The sequence below is a fragment of the Cajanus cajan genome, chromosome 6 (assembly GCF_000230855.2).
Source record: "Cajanus cajan strain Asha chromosome 6, NIPB_CcT2T_4, whole genome shotgun sequence".
Taxonomy (NCBI): domain Eukaryota; kingdom Viridiplantae; phylum Streptophyta; class Magnoliopsida; order Fabales; family Fabaceae; genus Cajanus; species Cajanus cajan.
Window position 1 is genome coordinate 49643581 of NC_138522.1, and position 24596 is coordinate 49668176.

At 31.2% G+C, this 24596-nt stretch overlaps 4 protein-coding genes across 4 annotated transcripts; all 4 read right to left on the reverse strand.

Annotated features, from left to right (window-relative positions):
- Positions 1-59: 59 nt before the first annotated feature.
- LOC109816125 (protein OXIDATIVE STRESS 3 LIKE 2) lies at positions 60-1367 on the reverse strand. Its single transcript, XM_020381004.3, has 2 exons — positions 1133-1367; positions 60-649 (listed from the first exon to the last, which is right to left on the reverse strand). The coding sequence occupies exons 1-2, from the start codon at positions 1306-1308 to the stop codon at positions 244-246; spliced, it is 582 nt and encodes a 193-aa protein (XP_020236593.1). The 5' UTR covers positions 1309-1367; the 3' UTR covers positions 60-243.
- Positions 1368-6946: 5579 nt separating this feature from the next.
- GH9A4 (glycosyl hydrolase 9A4) lies at positions 6947-9489 on the reverse strand. Its single transcript, XM_020380969.3, has 8 exons — positions 9047-9489; positions 8742-8954; positions 8462-8662; positions 8278-8355; positions 7949-8098; positions 7757-7865; positions 7486-7649; positions 6947-7394 (listed from the first exon to the last, which is right to left on the reverse strand). The coding sequence occupies exons 1-8, from the start codon at positions 9260-9262 to the stop codon at positions 7071-7073; spliced, it is 1455 nt and encodes a 484-aa protein (XP_020236558.2). The 5' UTR covers positions 9263-9489; the 3' UTR covers positions 6947-7070.
- Positions 9490-11535: 2046 nt separating this feature from the next.
- On the reverse strand, positions 11536-17832 carry LOC109816124 (guanine nucleotide-binding protein alpha-1 subunit). Its single transcript, XM_020381003.3, has 14 exons — positions 17168-17832; positions 15825-15890; positions 15656-15728; positions 15432-15469; positions 15257-15346; positions 15015-15092; positions 14699-14806; positions 14492-14593; positions 13854-13909; positions 13196-13330; positions 12593-12686; positions 12357-12416; positions 12198-12277; positions 11536-11997 (listed from the first exon to the last, which is right to left on the reverse strand). Exons 2-14 carry the CDS (start codon positions 15885-15887, stop codon positions 11820-11822), a joined length of 1155 nt encoding a protein of 384 aa, XP_020236592.1. The 5' UTR covers positions 15888-15890; positions 17168-17832; the 3' UTR covers positions 11536-11819.
- A 3918-nt stretch (positions 17833-21750) lies between these two features.
- LOC109816133 (uncharacterized) lies at positions 21751-23428 on the reverse strand. Its single transcript, XM_020381014.3, has 4 exons — positions 22707-23428; positions 22525-22620; positions 22385-22452; positions 21751-22015 (listed from the first exon to the last, which is right to left on the reverse strand). The coding sequence occupies exons 1-4, from the start codon at positions 23328-23330 to the stop codon at positions 21898-21900; spliced, it is 906 nt and encodes a 301-aa protein (XP_020236603.1). The 5' UTR covers positions 23331-23428; the 3' UTR covers positions 21751-21897.
- Positions 23429-24596: the final 1168 nt, after the last annotated feature.

Here is a 24596-nt window from a genome sequence, read left to right on the forward strand (position 1 = left end):
AGACTTGTCACAATTTTTTTGGTATTATTTTGCCTTAACGGAGGAGGATGGACCGCCAATGGTTTTTGCAGCGACTTCATTTCAAAAAAAAAAAAATGCTCACAATTTTTTATTGTTTCTATGAATGTTTCATTGAGTAAGTAAGCCGTATGACTTTCTAAAGGGAGTCCAGCAGATGACTCACCACAATAATCCTATAAATTTTGAAGGACTTAAATCAAAAGGAAAGAGGTTTGAGCTGCTTCATTTGCCACTCCCAGAGGCATTTTTTATTGTTGCAGCAGTGGCACAATTTTGAAGATCAGCCAAGGAGGAGAATCGCCTGGCTGAGAAACTGGATGGAGGTGGGGTCGACCTCGAATTTGATCTTGAAGATGAGTCCTCGCTTGCAAAGCTACTGCTGCTGTCATAGTTGATGGCGAAAGCAAGAGCCGCAGCACTTGGGCAAGTGCTCGAGCTTATTGTTCTTTTAGAAATGCCTCCACTATTACTCCTTAAAGGCATGTTTCGAATGTGATTGAAGGCCATCAAATTTCTACGCCTCCTCGTGTAAGCATTTTCTGGTTTTGCAATGTCTTTGACAGATCCAGCATCCGCCACACTTGTAAAGGACTTGGACTTGCCATCATAATACTTTGAGATGCCCCTTCTGTCGGCCACACATTTTATTACTATTTTTAGCATTAGGTAGCATAGAATTTATAACTTAAATTCACCATATAATCGCCAAATTTTAGACAAGGAAACCTAGTTTTAGTTCATCAAAAATAGAAGCTACACAACGTAATTATTTCCACCTTGAAAAAAAAACACGTGTATATATATATATATAGGAAAACTTCATTAAATGAGTGATGTGATAAATAAACTACACAAGTAAACATAACATCATATTTTAACTAAACTAAAAATCATAAGGCATGATGTCTTTTTTACTAATATATTTCTCAATATACTTAACTTTAAAAGCTTGGACAGACAGCCAAACTTAGTAGAGTGAATGAAATTAGAATGGGTGTTTTTGGTTTAAAATTGAAACATGTTTATTTTAAAGTGATAGAAATGAGTTGGAAAAAGAAAAGAATAGGAAGTTGGTAAAGGTAAGGGAGTGTGATTTGAGAAGGGGAAGAACCTGATGGGCAGAAGCAGGTGAAGGGAGTTGATGTTGTGGAAAGGTGGATGACATGTATAGGAGCTGTTAACATCATTGTCACTCTCATTGTCTGGGCTGTCCTTCCCGATGGATGAAGTAGCAGAAGATGAGCACTGCTCATCAGCCTTAAACAAGGTGGATGCTTGGCCTTCCATCAAAGACAACTCTGCAACTCATGCTATCATGGTATGCCCTTTCTTTATATGTTTCCCTATTTATAATATCTAAATCTCTCTACTTTGCTTTTCATTTAATTCATTCATGCCAAACACCTACTCTTGTCTACATCCAAAAAAAAAAACACGTTTTCGGTTCCCCCATTTTTCTTCTTAAAACTATTATACTACATTTAAAACAAAAATTATTAAAAACATGTCATTTTTATTGTGCGCCAGTAAACACAGCATCATAAATCAAATATATCCTGTTAAATGTTTTAAATTAGTTTAAAAAATAAACATTAATAACTTGTAATTTTTTATATAATAAACATTTTTTGTTTTAACTTATGTATTTACGACACATTTTTAAAAAAATCAATACAATATTTTATTTTTTATTTTTAAATAACACCAATTTGGAAATTTTGACAAACCTACAGGTCAAAAATTAGTTGAACCGTTTTGTTTTAGAATTTAGCTTCATGTATTAATACAACTTGCCTAAATTGGATTGTGATTAAATAGAGCAGGGCAAGTCGACTACTAGATCTATCATTTATTTCTTTTTTCATTTACACAAATTAATGACAGTATTAATCCACTTTGTTAATACTGTTGACACAACGAGTAACTCTTTTAATGATGAAATAAATGGCTGTTTCTGTAATCTTGCAAAATGTCATTTTGTAATAGGGTCGGGGTAGTACAGGTTAGTCTTAACACTTTGAGTTTAGACAAAACCATAAATATAATTTTTTATAATTATATTATTTGTACGAATAATCACAGACTTTAATCCTTTATAATTTTTTTTTAGTAAAACTGCATAATCTCACTCATTTTATTTTATTATACAATAAATTAATATTTAATATTAAATTTTATTAGTTTTGATTTAAGATTTTTATCTACATACATGCAGTTTCTTTTTAACATAGAGATTATCAGAATTCATTTATGATTATTATTGTAATTAATGGAATTGAAATATTTCATATTTTTATATCTTATTTAATAAAAATATTTAAAAATATTTAATATTTATTAAATTAATTGATGATATGTTTGATCTTTAAACTAATATTATTTTTTATTATTTAAAAATTAAAAATAAATTTATCTAAAAAGTGTACATACTTAATAACTTGTCTCTCTCTTTTCAACGAAGTCAGTTTTAGACCTTATGTAGTTCTATGTCGATAATATTTATATATATATATATTATAGATTATAAATAATTATGTTATTAATATTTAATGTAACACACACATATATATATATCTGAATAACTATCTCTTCGAGCACATTTTTTTACAATAAAATTCAAATTATTTATTACAGTACTACTATACTTTGATTAGTTTCCGTATGCCAACTTAAAAATGTGTCTCTATATAAAAAATAATTATAAATTCCAATTCATTATTTTAAATATTAATTAAAATTCACAAAATAATGTGGATATCATTATTTGATGAGTCTTTTTCGTAATTTAAAATGATGAAAATTGGTTAAAATAGTACTCTTGGAAAGAGTGAGGTAGAACGTAGAAGAAGTGCATGACATGGATGGGAATAAACAACTAACTGTTCTTTCGCTCCCTATTTCATTTTATTATGTTTCAAATCACACCACACTCTTCTGTTCCAGCTACCTTGTCACAGGATAACGTCGGAGATTTTACACCTTTCTTGCTCACCATTTTGGGATTTTCAAACTTTTCTAATTCATCTATATTTTATCGACAAGTTCTGATCTCAAATCTAAATTATCAAAACTCATCTGATCATCATTAATATTTTATTTCTAACAACAAACACAATTTATAATAAGAATTTGGATATGAAATCAACAAAATTAAGATTTTTCCCTAAAATCTCAAAAATCTCCGATCAATTCCAAATATCAATATAATTTGTCATTGACAAATCAACAACACATTCAACATGTAATAACAAAGAATAAAAAAAGAAAGCTTCTCTTACTTTGAATTATTCAATTTACTTAATATTTTCTTTAACAAAAGGATTATAAATTTTAGGTTAAATTATATTTTTTCCTTTTATTTATTTTTAAGATTCAATTTAATCTTATTATTTTCAAATGGTTCAATTTGATCTTTTAATTTTTTTAAAAATATTCAATATTACTCCTCTATCTAGATCGATACCGACAATGTCAATAAAATAAGGACAATATTAAACATCATTTTAAAATTAGAGGACTAAATTAAATTATTTAAAAATAGTGAGACAAAAGTGAACATTTCATAAACAAATGACTAAATTGAACAAAGATTTGTTTAACATATTTTTATCTAGATAAATTTGAATTTTCTTTATTTATTTAGTAATTTATTTTATTAGACAATTTCTTTATTTTATGATATTTTTTTAAATCTAAATACTCAATTTGTTATCATTCATAATTTAAGGTAAATAAAAAATTAAAATTATTTTAAAAAATATTAGATAAATTTTTATTCAATTTGGTCATATTATTTTTAAAATGTTAAAATTGATTCTCTAATTTTCAAAAAAAAAAAAAAGTAATATTATCATTTTATTTAATTTCACTAATATCATTTGTGCCATTTTAGATAAAATAATAACATTAAACAAAATTTAAAAATAAAAAGAACAAATTAATTTTTTTAAAATTAAAAAAATTAAATTAAAATTTAAATATAAATAAAGAGCCTAAAAATATAATTTAACTCAAATTTTAATATTGATACCGCATGTACTTTAACTTATCGTGTTACACATTTTTGGAATTATGTGATTGAGAGTCATTATCAACTGTCAAGTACCCCTTGTGTTCGTAGGTTAGCTAACTCCTAACTCAAATCACTATAATGATGTACCATTTGAAATGAAAATAGAAGAAAATAAAAGAAAATAATTATTCCTTTTTTAGTTTTAATATAAATAAAAAGAAAAAAATTAATAAACATCATATTTTACTTCTTTTCAATTTAAAAAAAAAATAAGGAAAAAAAAGAGGGATCAATTGACGATGGATGTCAATTTTTTTTACACATATACTATTTAATAATTTTAAAAAATACAAATTTAACTAATCCAATTAAAATTATTATAAAATATATTAATTTTATAAAATTAATATAAATGAAAAATAAATTGATACTTTACCCCACTATTATATTTTTAATGTAAAATATATTATTTAAAAACTAATTGATAAATGTCAAACAACATACTAACAAATGTTTAAAATATATTAAATTTAATATATATGAGCACGAAAATAATATCAAATAATTAAACAATTAAATTTGTGAAATATATATTTGGAAAATATTATTAAATGATACAAGTGTAATAATTTGACAACTACTAATATTAAAGAGTATTTAAAATTTTAAACAAATATTTAATTGGAGAATTTAAAACATGGAAAAATTAGCATAAGAGATAAATGTGGAGTAGTAGTTATAGTTTGTTTAGAATTATGTTACCTGTGCAATTTTTTTTTTTTTTTATGATATGTGTTGAATATTTTTCAATGTGATTTTATACTTTATTATGATAATAATATTTTCTTTCATTTTCTTTTTAAAAAAATTAAAAGTGTATTATCCGTGTGGGTCAAAATGTGGTTAGGTCAAGTTGTGCGAGCCACACTTCAGCCTAGCTCTATTATTACCTTTACATGATGACTGTTTAAGACAAACAATGGGTATGTTGTAACTTAGTTAAAATATTTTTATCTTAAAGATAATGATTTTACACTTATTTAAGGGTGTACAAATACAATTTTTAAACCTAATTCATTATATATCTTTTTAAGATCACTGCTTACTTGAACGTTTAAGTTTCTTTTTGCAAGTATCTCTACTATCGAAATTAATGAGAAAAAATTAACACTCAAGTATGATCAAACTCTCATACAGATTCTAGTAAAAACATAAAAATTAAAAAATTAAAAAAATGAACAATATTTATCAACTAATACCTAATAGTATTTTGCCTTGGTAAAAATATACTATAAAGTTAAGAAAAATTTATTTATGATATTAAATATTCAAATTTTAAAATCACCAATTTAAAGAAAATGTTACTTGTTTGTCACCGTATTTAACTCGAATTAAAAAGTTGGTTAATATCAATTTCCATGATAAAGGTGCATCAGTCTCCGGGATAATGATATATATTTAAAAAAAATGGTTAATATCAATTTTTAAAGTTAATTTCAAGTAAAAAAAATATATTAAAAAGAAAACATTTTAAATAAAATATAAAATATAACAAATAATATAATGATATATTCTGCTTAAAATCAACCTTTGCATCAATCATTTTTTAAATCCAGATTTTTTTTCTTGACATCGATAACAGTAATAAAGTTTGAACCTCGTTTAAATTTACAAACTCAAGTCGATGTTATTAAGTTGGCTGATACTTATTACTAATTAAATAAATAAGTAATTAATTAATAGGTCACAACTGGTCATTTATCTATATTATTTTATTTTTAATTAATTAGCAGGTAATAAGAAGATGGAGAATAAGAAAGAAATGGAAAAGTGTTCTTCCTCAAAATTTCAAACATTTTATGTCTGAAATCAAAGATAAAAAGGGGTTATATATCGAAGTAAATTAAACAGGCATATCTTGTACTTGAACTAACTTAAACTCCCGTTCTGTTTTTAAGTTAAATACATTAATTTGGTCAGAACTTTTTGAAATTCAATTAGGTGTCTAATCTAAAATAAAATTGCAATTGACTCCTTTTTATGATTTTGTAATTTAATTCTTGAGACATTCTATAAAATTTGGCAAAATAATTTTTATATCTTCATTCATCAACAATTATATTAGATTATTATTTCATGTTGTCATTTATATGTATCAAGTTCTTTTCTCTACTCATTAAAATTTTCTACTATCTCATAATTATGATGATTAGGAAGTTTATAAGAATTTTTATAGGTAAGAATTAAAACCTAAAGTTGGGTGTTGACATGGATAATAATTTTATGTAGTTGTACTAATTACAAAAAATATAAAGAATATCCTATTAAATTTTACGAATCACAGACAAACACTTAATTTCACAGACAAAATTGCAAAGTTAAAATATAATAATAACAATAATAACAACAACAATAATAATAATAATAAACTTAAATACATTTTATTTAGTTTAGAGACATAATTTAAAAAAATTAAATAACAAATGATATATTAAACCTTTTAAAAACTTCCATTTTGTTTTTGTATCATACTGTATATTGCATTGAGTCTTTTCCCTTACTTTGAACAACAAAGATTTGATCATATTTCTTTATAGGGTGTCGTACTATAATGAAATTAGTGCAAAGGGATTAATTCGATCAATTCTCCCACCTGATTAAAAGCAATTTCTATAAATTTATTTATAAACACTCATTAAAAAAATAAAATTAATTTTCATGAAGTAAAACCAGTTTATATATAGATTAAAAAAAGTTACCAGACAAATTAATATAAAAAAGTTAAAAAATATAACATATATATATATAAGTTAATTTTAATTTATAAAAAAAATAATTTTCTTTTTATATATAATTGATTAAGGAATTTATCCAACGGTATTCTTAATAGTAAACATTATTAAAGCTAAAAAATAAAACGCTGTGAAATCCATGTATGTTTCTATTTACTGATTGCAATGTACAACCTAATTATTTTGATGTGGTGAATGCAGAAAGCATCTAATTACAATATAGAAAGTAATTTTGAAACATAAGATCAAGGCAAGGATGCGAGTTTGGCTAGAACTCCAGCAGCGAGGGAATTGACGTAGGTGCATGGTTCAGTCTTGGGTGAGTCCCAACGTTTGTCGTTGAACTTGTCGGAGCGATCAGGCCCACCCACAATGGCTCCAGTTAGCTCATGAGGGTTTGGTTGATCTTTATGTAACCATTGCGCGAAGCTCAACGCACAATTCACCTCTTCTCCCTTTTTCAACGTTGGCACCGAAGCACCTCTGTGGTGAGCCTGCGTTGGTGGGTTCTTCCCAAATCCCACCATGTACGATCTCTTTTCAGGGTTTTTCCCTAGTATGTAATCCATCTGCATGCATGCATGCATACATAAGTATTTTCTATTTTAATTTAATCAATATTCCATTTGTCTATATACTCTATATAATATATACACTAACCTGTTTCTTAGCGAAATTAAGGAGATGCGACGACCCAAACTTTTTGTCTCCACAACTCACTTTCTCCTTATGTTTCGCAAGCAAATCACTATACACAGTTAACAAGAAAGACGTGCTCGTGGCATATTGCGTGTTCGCCCCATCTCTCAAATGAATAAACCCACCTACAATATTAGTGCAACGTTATTTCTATTTCTAACCAACTCTTTCAAGTCTAAAGTGAAAGTGGCATATACAACAAGGGAGAGTACTAAGTAATAAGTATACTGACCAGGAGACAAGTTAATCTGGTGGTAGGGACTTTCGGGAAGGACAGAGCATACGAAACTATCGCCGTGGCTTTTGAATGTTTCCATATTCTTTTCACCTTCGAAATATAACTGCCCAACAATATCATTTGTTAATTAGGACTTGGTTAATTAACATGAAAAAGAAATAGTAATGATGACAGAAAATTAATTACTTGGGTGAGAAGGATTTGAGCTCCAGCATATTTAAGGTCCCAACTAAATTCTGCTACACTAGCACTTATGGTGTCTTCTTTTATGTACTTCAAGTACATAGGCTTCCTGGTAGCCATGTATAGCCACGTGGATGCCCACATCAGTTCATCCTGCATCCCACCAATTATGAAATTAAAGCTTCATATATAATTCATGAGGTCCATGCCAGATTATATAATCTCCATGTCTCATAAATTGAACAATGTGTCACATACTGAACACATATATATAGTCCTAGACCATGTCATAAATTAATTTCTCTATAAAGTTTATACGGGTAATCAATTACATGATAGCCGGAATAAGAGCAGTAGAAGGGGCACTCTCCATCGTAGGTTCCTTTATGTTCTTTAGCCATATGGAAAAGCTGCATGCAAGAAATGTGGAACAAAGAAAAAATGAGTCATCGTGCACCCTAAAGTTAATTAATTAATTAGACATAAAAATAAATGTTATATTTGATGTGAACATACCAATTTAGCTTTGTTGAGAAGGAGACGAGCATATTTACGATCTTTGGCCCTGAAAACAATGGAAGAAGCAGCCATTGCGGCAGCAGTTTCAGCTGCAATCTCAGTCCCGGGAGTATTACTATCAATCCTCTTAACCGTTCTCTTTGTCTTCATATGTTCCGGTGGAGCCCAACAATGATGATCATCTTCCGGGTCCCCTACCTATACATAACATTACTATTAATGTTATCATGCTTCTTTTTTTTTTTTAAGATAAAAGTAATTAGAAGAATGGCACTACCTCCACATATAATCTCTTGTGTCGAGAACTAGCTTTAAGAAAATAATCGGTGCCCCAACGAATGGCATCCTCAATATTATTCAACTCGTTTGCAGCTTGGAATTCTGACTTGTAAAAAATTGCAGCCCATGATAGAGTAGTAACGGTGAAAGCCATGGGGAGACCATATTTCACATTGTCCCCTGCATCATAGTATCCCCCAACAAGGTCCACCTACATGCACACGTACATATATATGTTAACCCAAAATTTTCATTTTCTCTGTTTGTTAATTTGTCTAAATAAAAAGAGAGATAGAAAGATACATTAACGTGCTTTCCATCATCGAGTGCTGAGTCTCCTCTCCAAGGCACCCTATTATTTTTAGGGAGTTTCCCTGAACGTTGTGCCTCTAGGAAGATAAGGGACTTGGTGAGAGCCTCCTTGTAATTAAAACCACCACCCTTAACAAGCAACATATTTTCTTCAAATGAAGTAAGCCATAATACAATGATGGCCCAATATACTAGTTTAGTACCCATGATGAAGCCAATGATTCTAATTTACACACTTCAAGTGGAGGAAAGAGAGAGTGAGGTGTTTGTAAAGATGGCTCGGGATTAGAGAATTTATAGAGAAATGCAAATAACTGGTTAGGTTGATGGTTGGAAAGTTGTTTTGATTTGTCTCCAAAAGGAACCAAGAAGTTGCAACAAGTGCTTAGATTTGGGGTTTTTTTTTTGGTTTTTTCCTTGCAAACTGAGGGAGTTGGTTTTTAGAGGATGAAACTAGGGGATGGTTGCAAGAGAAAGAGGCCTCAAAGCCTTTGTTATTTTAGTAGGGATTTTCTAACGTCCATTTTCAACCCAATTTATCCGTTACTATTCTTGGCATGCGGTGGAAATATGGCTTGTTATCACCTCATTAACAATGCGGAGAGGAAATCAAAGATAAAATTGGCCAGTGAAGATGCACCGCTTATTCTCCCTCTCTTGCTTTAATTCACTTGTTATCAACAAACAAAACGAGTTTTCCGTTGTTAATAAGAATGGTCCAAGGATCAACTTCAACCAATATAAGTTTTCAACAGCATTAAATTCATATTTGATTTCGTTTCAATTCAATATTCAACTAGATATTGATTCGTGAGATGTGCACATTCATATATAAATGTATAAGATATAACTTTAAAATATTACAAGTATTTCAAAAAAAATATATTATATTAAATTATAAAATTAAATTATTATAAAGTATGTATTGAAACAAGGAGAGTATAAAGTCTATATGTAAAATGAATATGATATATATAATTACATCTATTTCATATATAAGTGTATGAAGTGGGTTAATAATATTTGAATTAAAACATAAGAAATATAATAATGATTAGATTTTTATGCTAGCATGATATTGTTATTATACAATAAATGAGTTCAATTATGATAAATTTAATAACAAAACTTCATCTTTCGTCACTAAACCTTTTTTAAAAATGTGTAAATTACTTTGTCACTAATGAGAATTTTTGTATGCTAATAATTTTCTACATATTAATTAAGATAATTTTATAATCAATCTTTTAATAGAGTTTTGATCAAATCGAACCCATATCAAAGCATCATAAATAAAAGCTAATAAATAAGTTATTGGCTTTGCTAAAAGTAGTTTTATAAAAAAAAAATTGTTGTATCAATGTTTGATTGATCTATAAATATAGTTTGTTATCACAATAAAACAAAATTATATTAGAATTTGAATTGAGTAATTAATATTAATAAATGTTAATTTATATATGATAATATTGCTATAATTTGTTATCATTAACTAATAATTTAAAATTCTAAAATTAGCAGTTATATATTATTAATTAATTTGTAATTAAAAGATTTAATTTAATTGATATGTCAATTATTAGATATATTTTTATTATTTAATTTCCTCGATTAATAAAATTATGTTATTATTTTATATAAAGCAAATATAAAATTATATTTTTATTTCAATTAGATTTTTATAAAATATAATTATGTTATTATAGTTTATTACAATTAATATTAAGAAACGGATAATTATATTATTATGCAATGACAATTTTCTCTTTAACAGAGAAGTAGGTTGAATTGAGTTTGATCATCACACATATGCAATAGAGGTGCAATCATTAATTTTCATTTCAACAGAAAATAATAATTATGGAATGATAGAAGAGGTGAGTCATCCCAGATGGAAAAGTATAAAGACTATGAAACTCCTTAATCTAAATATTTAAAATTTGTATATATAAAAATAAAAGAAATATTTAGGATTTGTAAATATGAAAATATAAGATTTGTGATTATGAAATTCTATATTAAAATAAGATAAATTATAAAATGACACAAACATTTTTATTGTCATGACAATATATTTTAAGATGAAATATCGACGTAATAGTAACTCAATTTTTATATCATAAATAAATAGATATACAACTTTTTCACAGTTGACTAATTGAAAATTAACCTAAACTACTTGTTTCAAAATTTAATAATTTTCACTTATAATTATTGAATAATAATATAAAAAATCCTTTACACGGATTCAATGAAGTTGTGGTAGTCAAGCATGCCAAAAACATCTCTTCTAGACAGTTAAGTATAGTAGTCACTTTCACTTGCCAGCATCAATGAAGTCTAGTGCAAGTGTTCAAAAGACTATATGAACTCGAACAAAGACAGGGCATAGAGACCCAAAATTAACTTGCATGCAGAGCACGCATGCCAACACACAGTCGCATGGGCTAAACCTGATTAATGTTTAATAAACATAAATATAAAGGATATGAAATATATCATTAGTGACTTTCAATCAATGTTATAATCACAAAGCATGATGTCGTCTCTGAAAATTTAAGCGCAACTAATTTTCCTTCTAAAGATGGATGTTATGATCAAGTGCTCAGAAAGCTTTCCCTATCCACCCAGGATTTACTTGACATAAAATCAACAAATCGATTTTATATTGCTGTATACCTGACCTCTAATATACCCAAAATCAGATGACCCTTCCAATGTAAAAATATCATATCCCTCTTAAACATATTATAGTGTTGCATGGTCATAATAAGCCAGCTTCAAAGAGATTCCTCCGTCTCAAAGTCTCATCAACAAGCTTGAAAGTCTTCTTCACAAGCTTCTGATCAAGGGCACTCGTCCGATACACCTTGAAGACACGATCTACACGGTCAGGAGCAGTGCTCTGGAAGTACAATTCCTCAAACTTTTTCTTAACAAACCTGCAGACACAGTTTACATCAAATTGTTGAGGTTATAAAATCTTCATCATCCAGCACTTGAAACCTATACTTGCTTAGATAAGTATCAAAATGTAACGTTCGAATTTGTAATGCTTCCACTGGTCAGAACTCAACCAACTAGTTTGCAGTCAGCAACACCCTTCTTTCCATATCCCTGAGATAATAAAGAAGTTGCTTACTCGTACGCATGTTCAATCTCTTGTTTTCCTGTTGAAACTGGCTGGTAATCTTTGAACCACTCACATGCATTAAGCGGAACCTGCACAATGCAAGGTATTAAACTGAAATGATAATAGACTCCATCTATCACAAAGTGTATTGGTCTGGACGGTTCTTACTTTCAGGATCTTCTTTTCAAATATGTCAAACTTGTTTAAAAATAACATGAAGGATGTTTTCTGTCCATAAAAGAGATGCAAGTTATTATTCAGAGATAAATACAAATGTTAATTGCCAATATAGTATAAAGCCCTAAGCACAACACAAAGGAAACGGGAAAAAAAGAGTTGATATAAATTTTTCCCATGCATATGTAGCTGTTAAAAATTTAAAAATAAAAGGCATAAAAGAAAACCTCAAAACACGGTTGTTTCAGGACCCACTCAAAAAGTTCCTTAGTTTCCATCATTCTGTTCTTGTTTTCATCCTCATAAAGTGTTTGATCATACCTGGACGGCAAATATAAAGTCAACATTTTAGCTTTACAAAACTCATAATTATAAATCTCTTGCAGCATGACTTAAAGGATACGTGAATTACTTTGTCTTTGTCTACCAACATAAAACGTTTATTGCCAATAATATGCACTCAACCTTTTTTATTGAACATTCGTAACTAACGTCAAACATGCACAGCTACAGAACTAGAATGGGCTTATCTTTCTCTTCTTTCAATAAAAATATCCTTTTGCTAATCGTCAAGCATTGAAAGTGTCAAAGTGAACATCACATAAGAAGTGTTTAATTGTAACTGTGGATGTGCAACTGGACTTTGACCTTCGAATTTGCTGTGCAGCACAATCCAAATAGATATATAGACAAGAAATTGATATGTGTTTTTGAGATTCATATATTTTTACTAGTTCATGGCGACTTCTTTAATATGGAATAGTCCAAAGAGATTTTATCACAATTACTATAAGCCATATTAAGATATGCAACCAAATGGCAGACCATACTCGCTAATTGCAGCACAGAATATTACAGCTGTAACTCCTTCAAAAAGATGGATCCATTTTCTCCTCTCATTTCTCTGGCCACCAACATCAAAGAGTCTATAGACTTCGCCACTTCTCTTATTTTCTCCAACAGGGCTGTCAAAATAGCAAAATCATACTAATAACGTATGAGTTTATCATATTAATATTATGATTGAAAAAATGCAATGGAACAGGAGCCTACTCTGCATCAAGTAATACAGGTGGCTTGATATACCCAATTACACACGATAAGAAAATCAAGATTTGTTCTTCCTTTCAGATAAAATGGCAAAGAACATTTGGAAAACCATATAAAAGAATAGTTAAGCATATGCAGCAAAAAATTTAGGTCACTTTCAAGTTTTAACTAAATAGATTTTAGAATATTTGAGAAGGTGGAGGTGGTTGGCAGGCACAATGATTAGTAACATATAGTAGATGAAAATAGAACACAAGTAACAAAAAACAAATGCAACACATGCTACTCCCCATTCCCCCCCCCCCCCCCCCCCCCCCAACCAAAAAAAAAACGAAAGACATTTCTCCATTTTAAATTGATTAAGGACAAAAAATAAATAAAAACATTCTGTATCATATCATTTCAGTACAAAAAATCATGTCAGCTCAGCATATTCACCTGAACTGGATCTCAACAACACCAGTTGTACGAACTCTTGCATACAAAACATCCTCCTGTAGTTGTCAAATAGTGAGAATATATTGAGATTTAAAGCATACATCACCTTCAAATTTGAGGGTCCATAAATCAAAACCGAAGCAGAAACACGGTGAACTTCTAACAACAAATTGCGTATTTGATGTGCTGACTTAGCATATAATATCACAATTCACAACATAAATATGCTGATGCTGGTAAATTCTAGAAAATAAGTTGATGTATAGATAAACAGAAGTAAAGAACAGCAAGGCCATTCAGTGTAGAATTACAAACCACTAATTGTTTGAGATAAATAATGAATCATACGATCACTTGATTTATTTATTTTCTAAAAAATCACACTAGCACAACCTCAGTAAATAGCCATTAGTTTTTTCAACATTTGTTTTGATGAAAACTAACAAAATAAAAATGCATGTAGAAAACAATTTTTATACTCGCAATTGAAACAAATAGAAAATCCAAAATACAACACCTGAACACCCTCTGGAACAAAAAATTTAGGTTCATAATATAAAGGGGCAAATGAAACAGAAATTCGGAGTTAGCTTTTGTATCTTTGTAAACAATGAAATAAAATGGTAGATTTTGGACACCTTTGTGGGAACATAATTTGCTTCAGACAGCCTCTCCAAATTTCCCATGAAATAATGGGCACAATCTGGAACTTGGAGTTCATTGCCACGGGCATATGTTTCCTACAGCAAGTAGAACATATGAGACATACATACTAAATAACTGGTGACAAAAAGTAACTGTGTATGGATTAAGGTAAAGCAATCACAAGGGTGCAATCTGGCCACCTGAACTGCAGCATCCTCCCACAGAGTCTCTATTTCCTGTGCAAGCTCCTTGGTAAGACGCGGATAATCTAGCCTACCACCAATTTCTGAGAGCTTTTCACCAATGTCCTACCAGAAAAAATAATTTCTATTTGAATTCAGTAGCCTTTGGCATATAACTTTGACAGAGCAACAGACCCCTCCAGATGAAAGAAGCCTAAACACAATTGATCACTATATAGTTCTTTATAAAAAAAAACTTAGTAACAACATACCAGGCCATAAACTACTTAAGCAACCATATTTGGAAATATAAGAGGCGATAACAATGAACTACCTGGTTTTCGTTAGATATCACATACTTTGAAGAATCAACATGATTCTGCGCCAACTCTTTTGACCCATCATGCAGTATCTGTTTAAGCACATCATGTACAAATTAAGGATTACAGTTTTCTAAGCTAGCTCTGTTAAACTCAACTCACAAGAAACATTTTTTAAAAACTTTAAACAGTGGACACTTTAACTCTGTATTTTTAAGAGAAAAATAATTAACACACCCTTTCAAGTATTGCGTACTTTTATTGTCTGATACACATTAGCATGAATGACTGGTATGTAGCTTTTTAGCTCAGCCTCGTCAAAGCCAGTTTGAAACAAGAGTTTTATCTGCATATTATCAACAAATAAATAAATATCAATAATCTATCAATCATATACTTTCATAAGCAGTTGAAAAGATACAATTTCTTGCCTGCTTAAAGATTGTAGACTTCCCAGACTCTCCAGAACCTAAACAACGTTGACATTGACACTTACACAGATAAGTACAGAAAAGAAAAAACTTAAGAGATTGTGGCACATATCATACCTTAAAACTCGGGGGAGTATAACCACATTATGCATTCATGCTAAATTCAAAATATTTCTATAAATTGCTATATACAAATAAGGAAAGCCAAAACTAGTAAAACACACCTAGTAGCAGAAGTTTCTGAATATGCTTTTCAGCCTTTGTTTCTAACTCAATTCTCCTTCCAATTTCTGCATCCTGCAAATGCGGCATGCCACATTCATCAAATTGATGCCTATTTAACAGTTTTATTTGTCATTTAACAATTTACACAATTCATCAAGCACAAAAGACCTGAGCATTTTCTTCAGCATCAGCATCACGATATTGGCGATTTCTGCTGCAGACTAAGCCCATATTCTGTTACAAAAAGTACAATAGAAGATGCACTAGTCAAGCTCCACCTGAAATCAGTGTCTCAATGCACACCTTTAATGCATACATGCATTAGGAGGCATTTTAGAAAAGCTTATCTGGACTTATGGGAGTAGCTTATTATGGTAAAACTATTTAAAATAAGCTTCATGGTAATACTTCATGCAACTAATTGTGCACTAGGCTTCTCAGTCAGGCTTATAAACAAGTGTTAATTTGACAAGAGCATATTGAAACATTTAATTAATTAAGGTGTTTACTCAAACACACCCTCTATGGACTTGAGCAGAGGAAACAAACACCTGAAAGGAATATCTCAAGTTCAAGTCAACCATGCGCAAATACTTCATGCAACTTGCAATAATATATGCAAACAATAGGTTCTCAATCCTTAGAATAAGACAACTGAATAAATCAAAAAAAGACTCAAGGGCACAGCTGAATAGCAGGAGTAGGTTGAAACAAACTCTGAATTGACTCTTTAGCCAGAGTAGTTTCCGGCCCACATCAGATCTGAAGTTAATGATTATTCTGAGCAAGTTATTCAGCAAAAATGCTAGATTAACAAACATTGGAATATTCCACTCCTCGCATATGGGAAACGATGTGGCCATCACCTGCAACTTTAATTTATTTATTTATTATATTTTGGGTGAGAAATTGCTTGGTTACATACCTAAAACTCGATTTTCATCAAATAGCTAAACCCCATCTCCAGATACAAAGTTAAGGATAGAGATACCGCAGTTTCGAGGATATATAATTAAGATGCCCGTGACTGTTACAAAGAATTACTAAAATTTCGGGCATGGAGCAGAAACAATGAATCATTAAGTAATCAATTGATTTATAGGGGCAACAATGGTCCTTTTCTATTGTTTTTCAGGTAATTATTTCATGCTTTGAATGCTAATTCCCTCCGCACGAAGCATGAAAGTTTAGCAGTTGGAAGTACCATGAAACTGAAAAGCAAGAGCATGCAGGGTACAACCAACCACCCCATCATCAAAGTTTACATCAGAAAGAGAATCTAGTTGAAAATGGTACAAAAAATCAACTGTTAAAAAACTAGACAAAAAGTGGAGAAAAAAGGAGAACATATTCGCATCTCGATCTGCATATGCAACATCAAACACAGAGATCTCTTGAGCCAAAATTCACCCTCCGAAAATTATCAACAACAACATCAAAAAAAAAAAAAAAAAAAAAAAAGGATCTTGGGAGAGAGAAATTGGGAATGCAACAGAAGAAAGAGTTGTTACCTGAAAAGAAGCAAAAGGGTATCTTTTGCAGAGATGTGGAGGTGGAATATCCCCCTAGATTTGGCGGATACGTTAAGTGCGAAGTGTGAAGCGAAACTAGAAAGCAACGAGTTTAGTTGGTGTTCTTCTTTGTGGAGGAAGATTAAGAAGATATGGTATAGTAAATAGTAATATAGTATTCAAGTTCTGTACATGTACTCGTACTAGTATAGTAAGTAAGAATAATGATTGTTGTTTAGTTTAAGATAATGATAATAATGGAGTATAATATTGTGATAACACCAATGGGTTAGGAGGAGTATGACTAATGCGTAAGTGAACATAGACATGATGAAATTAAAAAATAAAGAAAAAAAGAAAAGAACGCCGAAAGGTGTGAGGGTTCTTGGGTCAAAGTTGAGCTTAGAAAAGACAGAAGAATGCAGGAAGAGGCACAGCAATGGCACTTTTTTAATGTGTTATTGGGAAAATAAAATACACACAAACTCTTTCTCTCTCCGCCTGCCTGTCTCAATTCCAACAACATCTTAACCAAGACCAAGCAATGATAGTGATAAAATGTTAGAATAAGTTGGAGTGTCATTGCACTGGATTCCAAGTCTGAAACTGCATGACTGACTGAGTAGCTACTTTGACCGAAGGCCAATTGGTAATTGGTGGCATGCAGGATTTCATAATCATGTGTTGTTGAGAAACAACAAGAATACAATACAAGTAAAAGAAATGAGAGAGAATTGCGATTCCCTGTGTGCAGGTGCAGGTGCAGAGCAGAGGACAGTCAAAGGAGACAGGAAAGGACACATCTGCGTGCGTTTAGTTTAACTAGTTGGCACTTACAAGTTCATTTCTCACTACTCCTTACACTTTATCATTAGTTATTGTTGTTCACCGTGTTTTCATACACATTATTTATTTTTAATGTTATAGGAAGATACTATTCATTTTTAGTCTAATTTCATATGATTTTTTTTTTTTGTCATCTTTCAAAAATCTTTCACCAAAGGAGATATTGTATCTTATTTGAAGAATAAATTAATTATAATTTAATAAAAAAAAATTAAAATAAATAATCATGATTTAACTCTCATTAATGGTGTCTCTAATCAATGAAGACATTGTGAGACTTTAATTGTATATAAACAATTATCCCTTCAAACAAAAGGTTATTATTTAACTCCATTTTAGATGAAAGCTAGTTCACGAATATATTTAATGGTAACCTCTTACCAATGAGAATATTGTGTGTGCATATAAGTTCATGACCATCCTCGTTTTTTAACAATGTAGAACTTTGATTATATCTCAACAATTTTTTCTTCAAACAAAAGATCATGATTTAATGTCTTTTACAATGGAAGCTAGTGTACAAATATATCTTATGGTGACCTATAAAGTTCAGTCACGCTTTGAGTACTTGCATCACTGAATATGTCACTTGATTGACCATTGGTTCTTATATCACATGTTGTGCCCCCAAAGGGTTTTCATACACACATTGTCTCCACATTTTTTAGATATTGTCCACTTTGACCCAAAGGGTTTTCATACACACATTGTCTTCACATTTTTTAGATATTGTCCACTTTGAGTTTAAGTCCTCATAATTTTATTTTTGATTACTTCCCAAAAAGTCTTTTACCAATGGAGACTTATGTGTATATATAAACTCATGATAAAAAGTTTTAAAACAGTTATAACAATTGATATTAATAAACCAATCAAACATTTAAATAATGCTATTTTTATTTTTATTTTGTATTTTATAGGCCAAAATAGTATTTTAGTCCCTTTATAATAATTGTTTGTTTCAATTCGGTCTCAATTTTATTTTTGGTCTCAATTTGATTCCTAATAAATTAATTGGTTGCAATGTCGGACTTCTGTCCAAATTATTTAAACGGAGTTAATTGTTGACCACGTGGATGCCACGTAAATGCATAGGTGGATGTCACGTGGATGTCAAATTTTTTGAAAACACCTGGAACCATAACGGCCCGTTCTGAAACCAGAACGTGTCGTTCTGGGTGAACTCTTGGGGTGTTAATTTTGCATCTAGAATGGCCTGTTCCAGGTGCAAAATTAACACACTAAGAGTGCAACTAGAACGGGCCGTTCTGGTTTCAGAACGGGTCGTTTTGGTTCCAGACTGCTAAACACAAACGATCAATGATTATAATTCACGGTTGTGAATCGTGGAAGGAAAAAGACCCAAGGTACAAAGCATTTCAAACACTGAATTTGGTAATTTTGTCAATAAAAATTGATAATTTCAATTGTTAAATAGTTAGGCTATACAGTGTATCATTAAGGACAATGTAGTGTATCACTAAAGACAATGGTAGCAGATTTTATTTCATTGTTAGTCAAACTGGAGTGAACCACTTACTACCAAATTGACACTATACAGTAAAGGATGCAATGACATGGTATTTTTCCTTGAAGTCATTAACGATGTACCCCAACAATAACAACCTGTTCTTGAAGAGGTAGAACCAGAAGTAAAGGAAGAGAATACACAGGACTAACATTTCACCACACAACCACATGCAGGGACGGATCTAAGTTAATCATAGTGGGAGCACTTGCCCCCACTAAAATTTTTTTCATTCTTTTTTTTTTATATATAAAATATTAATAATTTTATAAAACATATATTATTAATTATATTTTAATTATTTTGTTATATCTAATATAATAAATACATTAATATTTTTTATATTTTATTTTATTGTTTAATTATTTTTTATTTTGTGGTAAAATTATCTTCATTTTTAATGAAGAAAAATTTACTTACTTCAAGAGTAAATCTTGATAGATTTATTCTACTTAATAATTAATGTTCTATATCAAATTTTTAAAAATTTAATTGTTAAATTAAAAAGCTTTTCATGTATAGATCAAATTTATAAAAAAATTTAAAAAATTAAAAATCATATGATACTTCGTTAAATTAATTCAAATTAACATATAAAATATTTTTGTTTTAAATGAGTGTAAAAATTTAGAGGTCACTAAAAGAAAACAAATTAATAATTTTATTATATTTATCCTATTAATTTTTATCATTTTATTCCTCTAATTTTAAATAAGTTGCAAAAAATTAGAAAGTGATACTTAAATATTTCTTTAGACAGAAAGAGAAAAAGAAAAAGTTATCACTCTATTTATAAGACAATTGCATTTTATAAAAATAAGTAATTTTAAAATTTTTACCATAAAAAATATTTTTAAAAATTATTATATTTTTTAATAAAATTAATATAGAATATTCTATTGTCTCTACTTAATAAGTTGGCATTCTGGAACGGGCCGTTCTGAAACCAGAACGGACCGTTCTGTTGTACTGGTGGTGTGTTAATTTTGCATCTGGAACGGCGAGAACGGGCCGTTCTGAAACCAGAACGGACCGTTCTGAAACCAGAACGGACCGTTCTGTTGTACTGGTGGTGTGTTAATTTTGCATCTGGAACGGCTCGTTTCAGATGCAAAATTAACACACCAAAAGTGCACCCAGAACGGTTCGTTCTGGTTTCAGAACGGGCCGTTCTGGTTTCAGAACGGGCCGTTCTGGTTCCAGGTGTTTTCAAGAAATCTGGCATCCACGTGGCATCCAGTTATGCATCTATGTGGCATCCACGTGGCCAACAGTTAACTCTGTTTAAATAATTTGGACAGAAATCCGACATTGTAACCAATTAATTTATTAGGGACAAAAATGAGACCAAAAATAAAAGTGAGACTAAATTAAAACAAACAATTATTATAAGGGACCAAAATAAGTTTTTAGCCTATTTTATATTAGTGTACTAAGATTTCACCTTAAACTAATCTGACTTGATCGAAAAATAAATAAAATATGGACAAAGGTTATTTTTGTCAAAGATCACTAGTGCTTAACTTCTTGGTTATAATTTTTTTTCTTTATAACTACTTTTAGCAAATTCAATGACTCATTTGTAACTATTTCTTTACAATACTCCGAGACTAGTTTGATTTAATCAAAATCAAACTATTTTTATAATTAATAAAGGTTAATTATAAAATTGTCTTAATATATAAAAAATGATAGGTATAAAAAATATGTAAAAAATTATTAACATAAAAAATCATTTTTGGTATTTACTCATAATTTTTTAAAAATGTCACAAAAAATTTATGTCGCTTATACCAATGACAAAAGATTAAATTTTATCCTAAATTTATCACAATTACATTATTTTTTTATTAATAAAATAATATTCCATATTTCAATTCAGACATTATAGTGGCTTCATACACTTTTATAAAAACTTTATACTCTTCTTATTTCAATGCATATTTTAAAATTATTATTTTATAATTTCATGTAAAAATTTTAAAATACTTTTAATATTTTAAAAATATATCTTATATATTTATATATGAATCCGCGCATCCCGTGATTCAATATATATCTAGTTTTTATTAATTGTGACGGGTCATGGCAATTATACACTAATCTTCCCCTGGATTCTACAATCACTTTTCCAACTTACCAAGTCAGTTTGATCCATATTGTTATTAACAATTTAACATTAGTTGAAAATTTGAAAACATGACATAAATAATGTTATTTTTTTAATGAATGTTAATTATTATTAAATGGATTGAATTAATATACATCTTAATATACATCTCAAAAAAAATAATGATACAGACACTATATGCTCTTAATGCATATATACAACAAACAATGCTCATAAAAAAAATACTCAAGAGTGCTCCTGCAAGAATTTGAGAAGAATGTTGTTGAACTCTCGTGGCTTTTCCATTTGAGGCATATGTGATGCATCCTTTATCAATTCCAGTTTTGCGTTTTCACATATTATCCTGCAATGAGTTAATTAGAAATATTAATTTGTGTTAGTAACGCTTTATATCAGTGATTAACTTTGTTTTTCATTTTATTTCATCTCATTTCAACTTTTATTTTTTTCCTTTTTCATCAAATCATTTATTACATACATCAATTTTTCTCCCTCGTCTCTCTTCTTCTATCTAAAATATAAATGGTATATCTTTTGTATACCAATGAATATCAAATGTAGGTTTTCATCTGTTAACAAGGAGTAGTGTTCTTTTATTTACTAATTAATAGAGTTAATCATGTAATAAAAGTTGGATGAAAATTAAAAAAGAAGCATTTAATAGGTGTGAGTTGGATTTGGAAGATAGAAGAGAAAAAAGTTAGAAACATACTCTTTGAGTTCATAGGCTAATTGCACGGGAAATATTTTGTCTTGATCCCCCCAGACTATAAGAACCTCCTGAGCATATATAGGATTAATAAGAATTGAATTGTATGTGGTAAATTTATGCATATATATGAATGTATATACCTGGGAAAGAGGTGAGATGTGTGAAGTTTGATCCCTTCCGATGGTAATCCCGTTTAGAAGCTCAACTTTTTCCTTCCTATTTTCACCGTATAATTCCTGGAAAGGATATATATATATATATATATAAAAAGAAAGAAGAAAGTGACGAGATTAAAGGTGAATGAATTAATTACGTAACGTACGTCTAAGAAGTCTTTGAGGATGAAATCGGGGACCCTTTGGGCAGGTTTGTGGATGGAGAGGGACATCAATTTACGGAGATGTTGGGGAGTACTAGGGAGCATGAGTTCCTCAATGTTGTTGAATTGAGCAGCATGCACCATGTGAACGTTGCTAGAAATAGTCATGTTGAGACCGGAGCTAGCAAGAACAACTTTGTGGACCCTGTCTTCCCCCAAGATCTTGGCCAAGTTATAAGCGACGATGCCCCCGTAGCTGGTGCCCACCACGTGGAACTTGTGGACACCCAATTTGTCCACAAGCTTCCCCACCGACTCTGCTTGAAACACCTCGCTCCTCTCCCTCGACTTGGTGGTGGAGCCTCCGAAGAACACTAGGTCCGGAACGTACACGTTGAAGTGTGGGGCCAGGAACTTCACCTGCCGACGCCACTGCCACGTCGCGCTAGGCCCAAACCCGTGGATCAGCACCAGGTAACCCTTTTCCGCCATTTCGCTTTTTGGGCCCCAAAAGTGCATCGTCGTTTCCTCGTCCACTCTCAGCGTCTGCGACAACAGCCCCGCCCCCGTGAACGCCCGCCGGATGTGCCCCGTGTACATGAACATCAGGCTAAATGACGAAGGCATCTTCACATACCTAATTCCTAATTCCTAATTCCTATGCATCCATTCCTCATTCATTTCCATTTATACATAATGCTTCCCTTTTTTACTCCACGGCTACCAGCATCTCTCGGATTATTATTATTATAGTATGAAAAACACTTTGTTATACCAACTTATTTTCATATGATCTCAACCTTACGTTTCCAAAGCAATTCATTTCTAAATATCAGTAGATACGTGTTACCGCAATTAATTAACATGCATGCTATGTAACTACTTCTATAAAGTTATACCTTCGAAAAGACTAAATAGCCATTCAAGTAATAAATTTTAAACAATTATTTCATAACTTTTTCTTCTAAATATTAAATTAGGTTTTGTACTAACCGTACTTCGCACCCGGGCTCCTAGCCCGGATTAGTGTTGCAAATAAGTAACCCCGGGCACGCGGTGCATGACGTCAGCCCGGCATTTGAGCGAATCATACCTGATTTCGAGGATCTCGTCCCAGACCAGATCCGCCCTTCAATTATATCATATCATGATATATCTTATCTCAAGCCCAAAAGCCCAAGGCAAACCTAGATCACCTCAAGGTACGTGCATTATATATATGAGACTATTACTCATGCAAACCCTAACTTTGGCATCGGAGTCTCTTTTGCAGGTACCTCCCCCATCTTGGAGCACCAATACACATAGCAAAGGAGGCTCACCGATCTTACTGGACGGATCAGCTCTACAGCAGATTTCCGGTAAGAACATTTGGCGCCCACCGTGGGGCCGATCAGACCAAGCTCTCATCGGCCACCTGCATGGTTTCTACCAGAAGCCATATTAGACGAGCAACAGATAACACAAGCAATTCAACTACCATGGACAGCGACACCGCGACCCTGAGGCGATTGGTCGAACAAGTCGAGCAGATGCGGCGACAGCACGACGCCGACCTCCAGAATATGCGTGTCCAGCATGAGAATGACCTCGCGGCGATGCGCACCGCTAACGAAGCAGACCTAGCGGCGCTACGCGCCGAGAACGAGCGCATCCGCGCCCAGATCCCCCGGCATCGCCTCGGCCAACCACCGCACGACAGCGGTGACCATGAGGAGGAGGCGCATTCAGCCTCCCATTCCCAAGCAACCACCAAGGCACCACATTCACGGCCCGCCACGCACCAGTCTCATGCATCAACGCACAGATCAGGGCAGGGCACCAGCAAGGCCCCCACTCATGTCTCTAAGGGCCAAGAGCCTTTCCGCCATCATCCCTTTGTGGACGGCATCA

What these genes read in the sequence shown, in the direction of transcription:
- LOC109816124 (XM_020381003.3), bottom strand. Translation starts at nt 15,887, where the DNA reads ATGGGCTTAGTCTGCAGCAGAAATCGCCAATATCGTGATGCTGATGCT. An exon ending in AGTCTACAATCTTTAAGCAG is followed by an intron (nt 15,347 to 15,431) that starts GCAAGAAATTGT and finishes GATAATATGCAG; the next exon opens with ATAAAACTCTTGTTTCAAAC. An exon ending in TGAAACAACCGTGTTTTGAG is followed by an intron (nt 12,417 to 12,592) that starts GTTTTCTTTTAT and finishes TTTTATGGACAG; the next exon opens with AAAACATCCTTCATGTTATT.
- GH9A4 (XM_020380969.3), bottom strand. Translation starts at nt 9,262, where the DNA reads ATGGGTACTAAACTAGTATATTGGGCCATCATTGTATTATGGCTTACT. An exon ending in GCTCTTATTCCGGCTATCAT is followed by an intron (nt 8,099 to 8,277) that starts GTAATTGATTAC and finishes GGTGGGATGCAG; the next exon opens with GATGAACTGATGTGGGCATC. An exon ending in TTAATTTCGCTAAGAAACAG is followed by an intron (nt 7,395 to 7,485) that starts GTTAGTGTATAT and finishes GCATGCATGCAG; the next exon opens with ATGGATTACATACTAGGGAA.
- LOC109816133 (XM_020381014.3), bottom strand. Translation starts at nt 23,330, where the DNA reads ATGCCTTCGTCATTTAGCCTGATGTTCATGTACACGGGGCACATCCGG. An exon ending in TCCTCAAAGACTTCTTAGAC is followed by an intron (nt 22,621 to 22,706) that starts GTACGTTACGTA and finishes TATCCTTTCCAG; the next exon opens with GAATTATACGGTGAAAATAG. An exon ending in TTAGCCTATGAACTCAAAGA is followed by an intron (nt 22,016 to 22,384) that starts GTATGTTTCTAA and finishes AACTCATTGCAG; the next exon opens with GATAATATGTGAAAACGCAA.
- LOC109816125 (XM_020381004.3), bottom strand. Translation starts at nt 1,308, where the DNA reads ATGGAAGGCCAAGCATCCACCTTGTTTAAGGCTGATGAGCAGTGCTCA. An exon ending in CACCTGCTTCTGCCCATCAG is followed by an intron (nt 650 to 1,132) that starts GTTCTTCCCCTT and finishes TGTGGCCGACAG; the next exon opens with AAGGGGCATCTCAAAGTATT.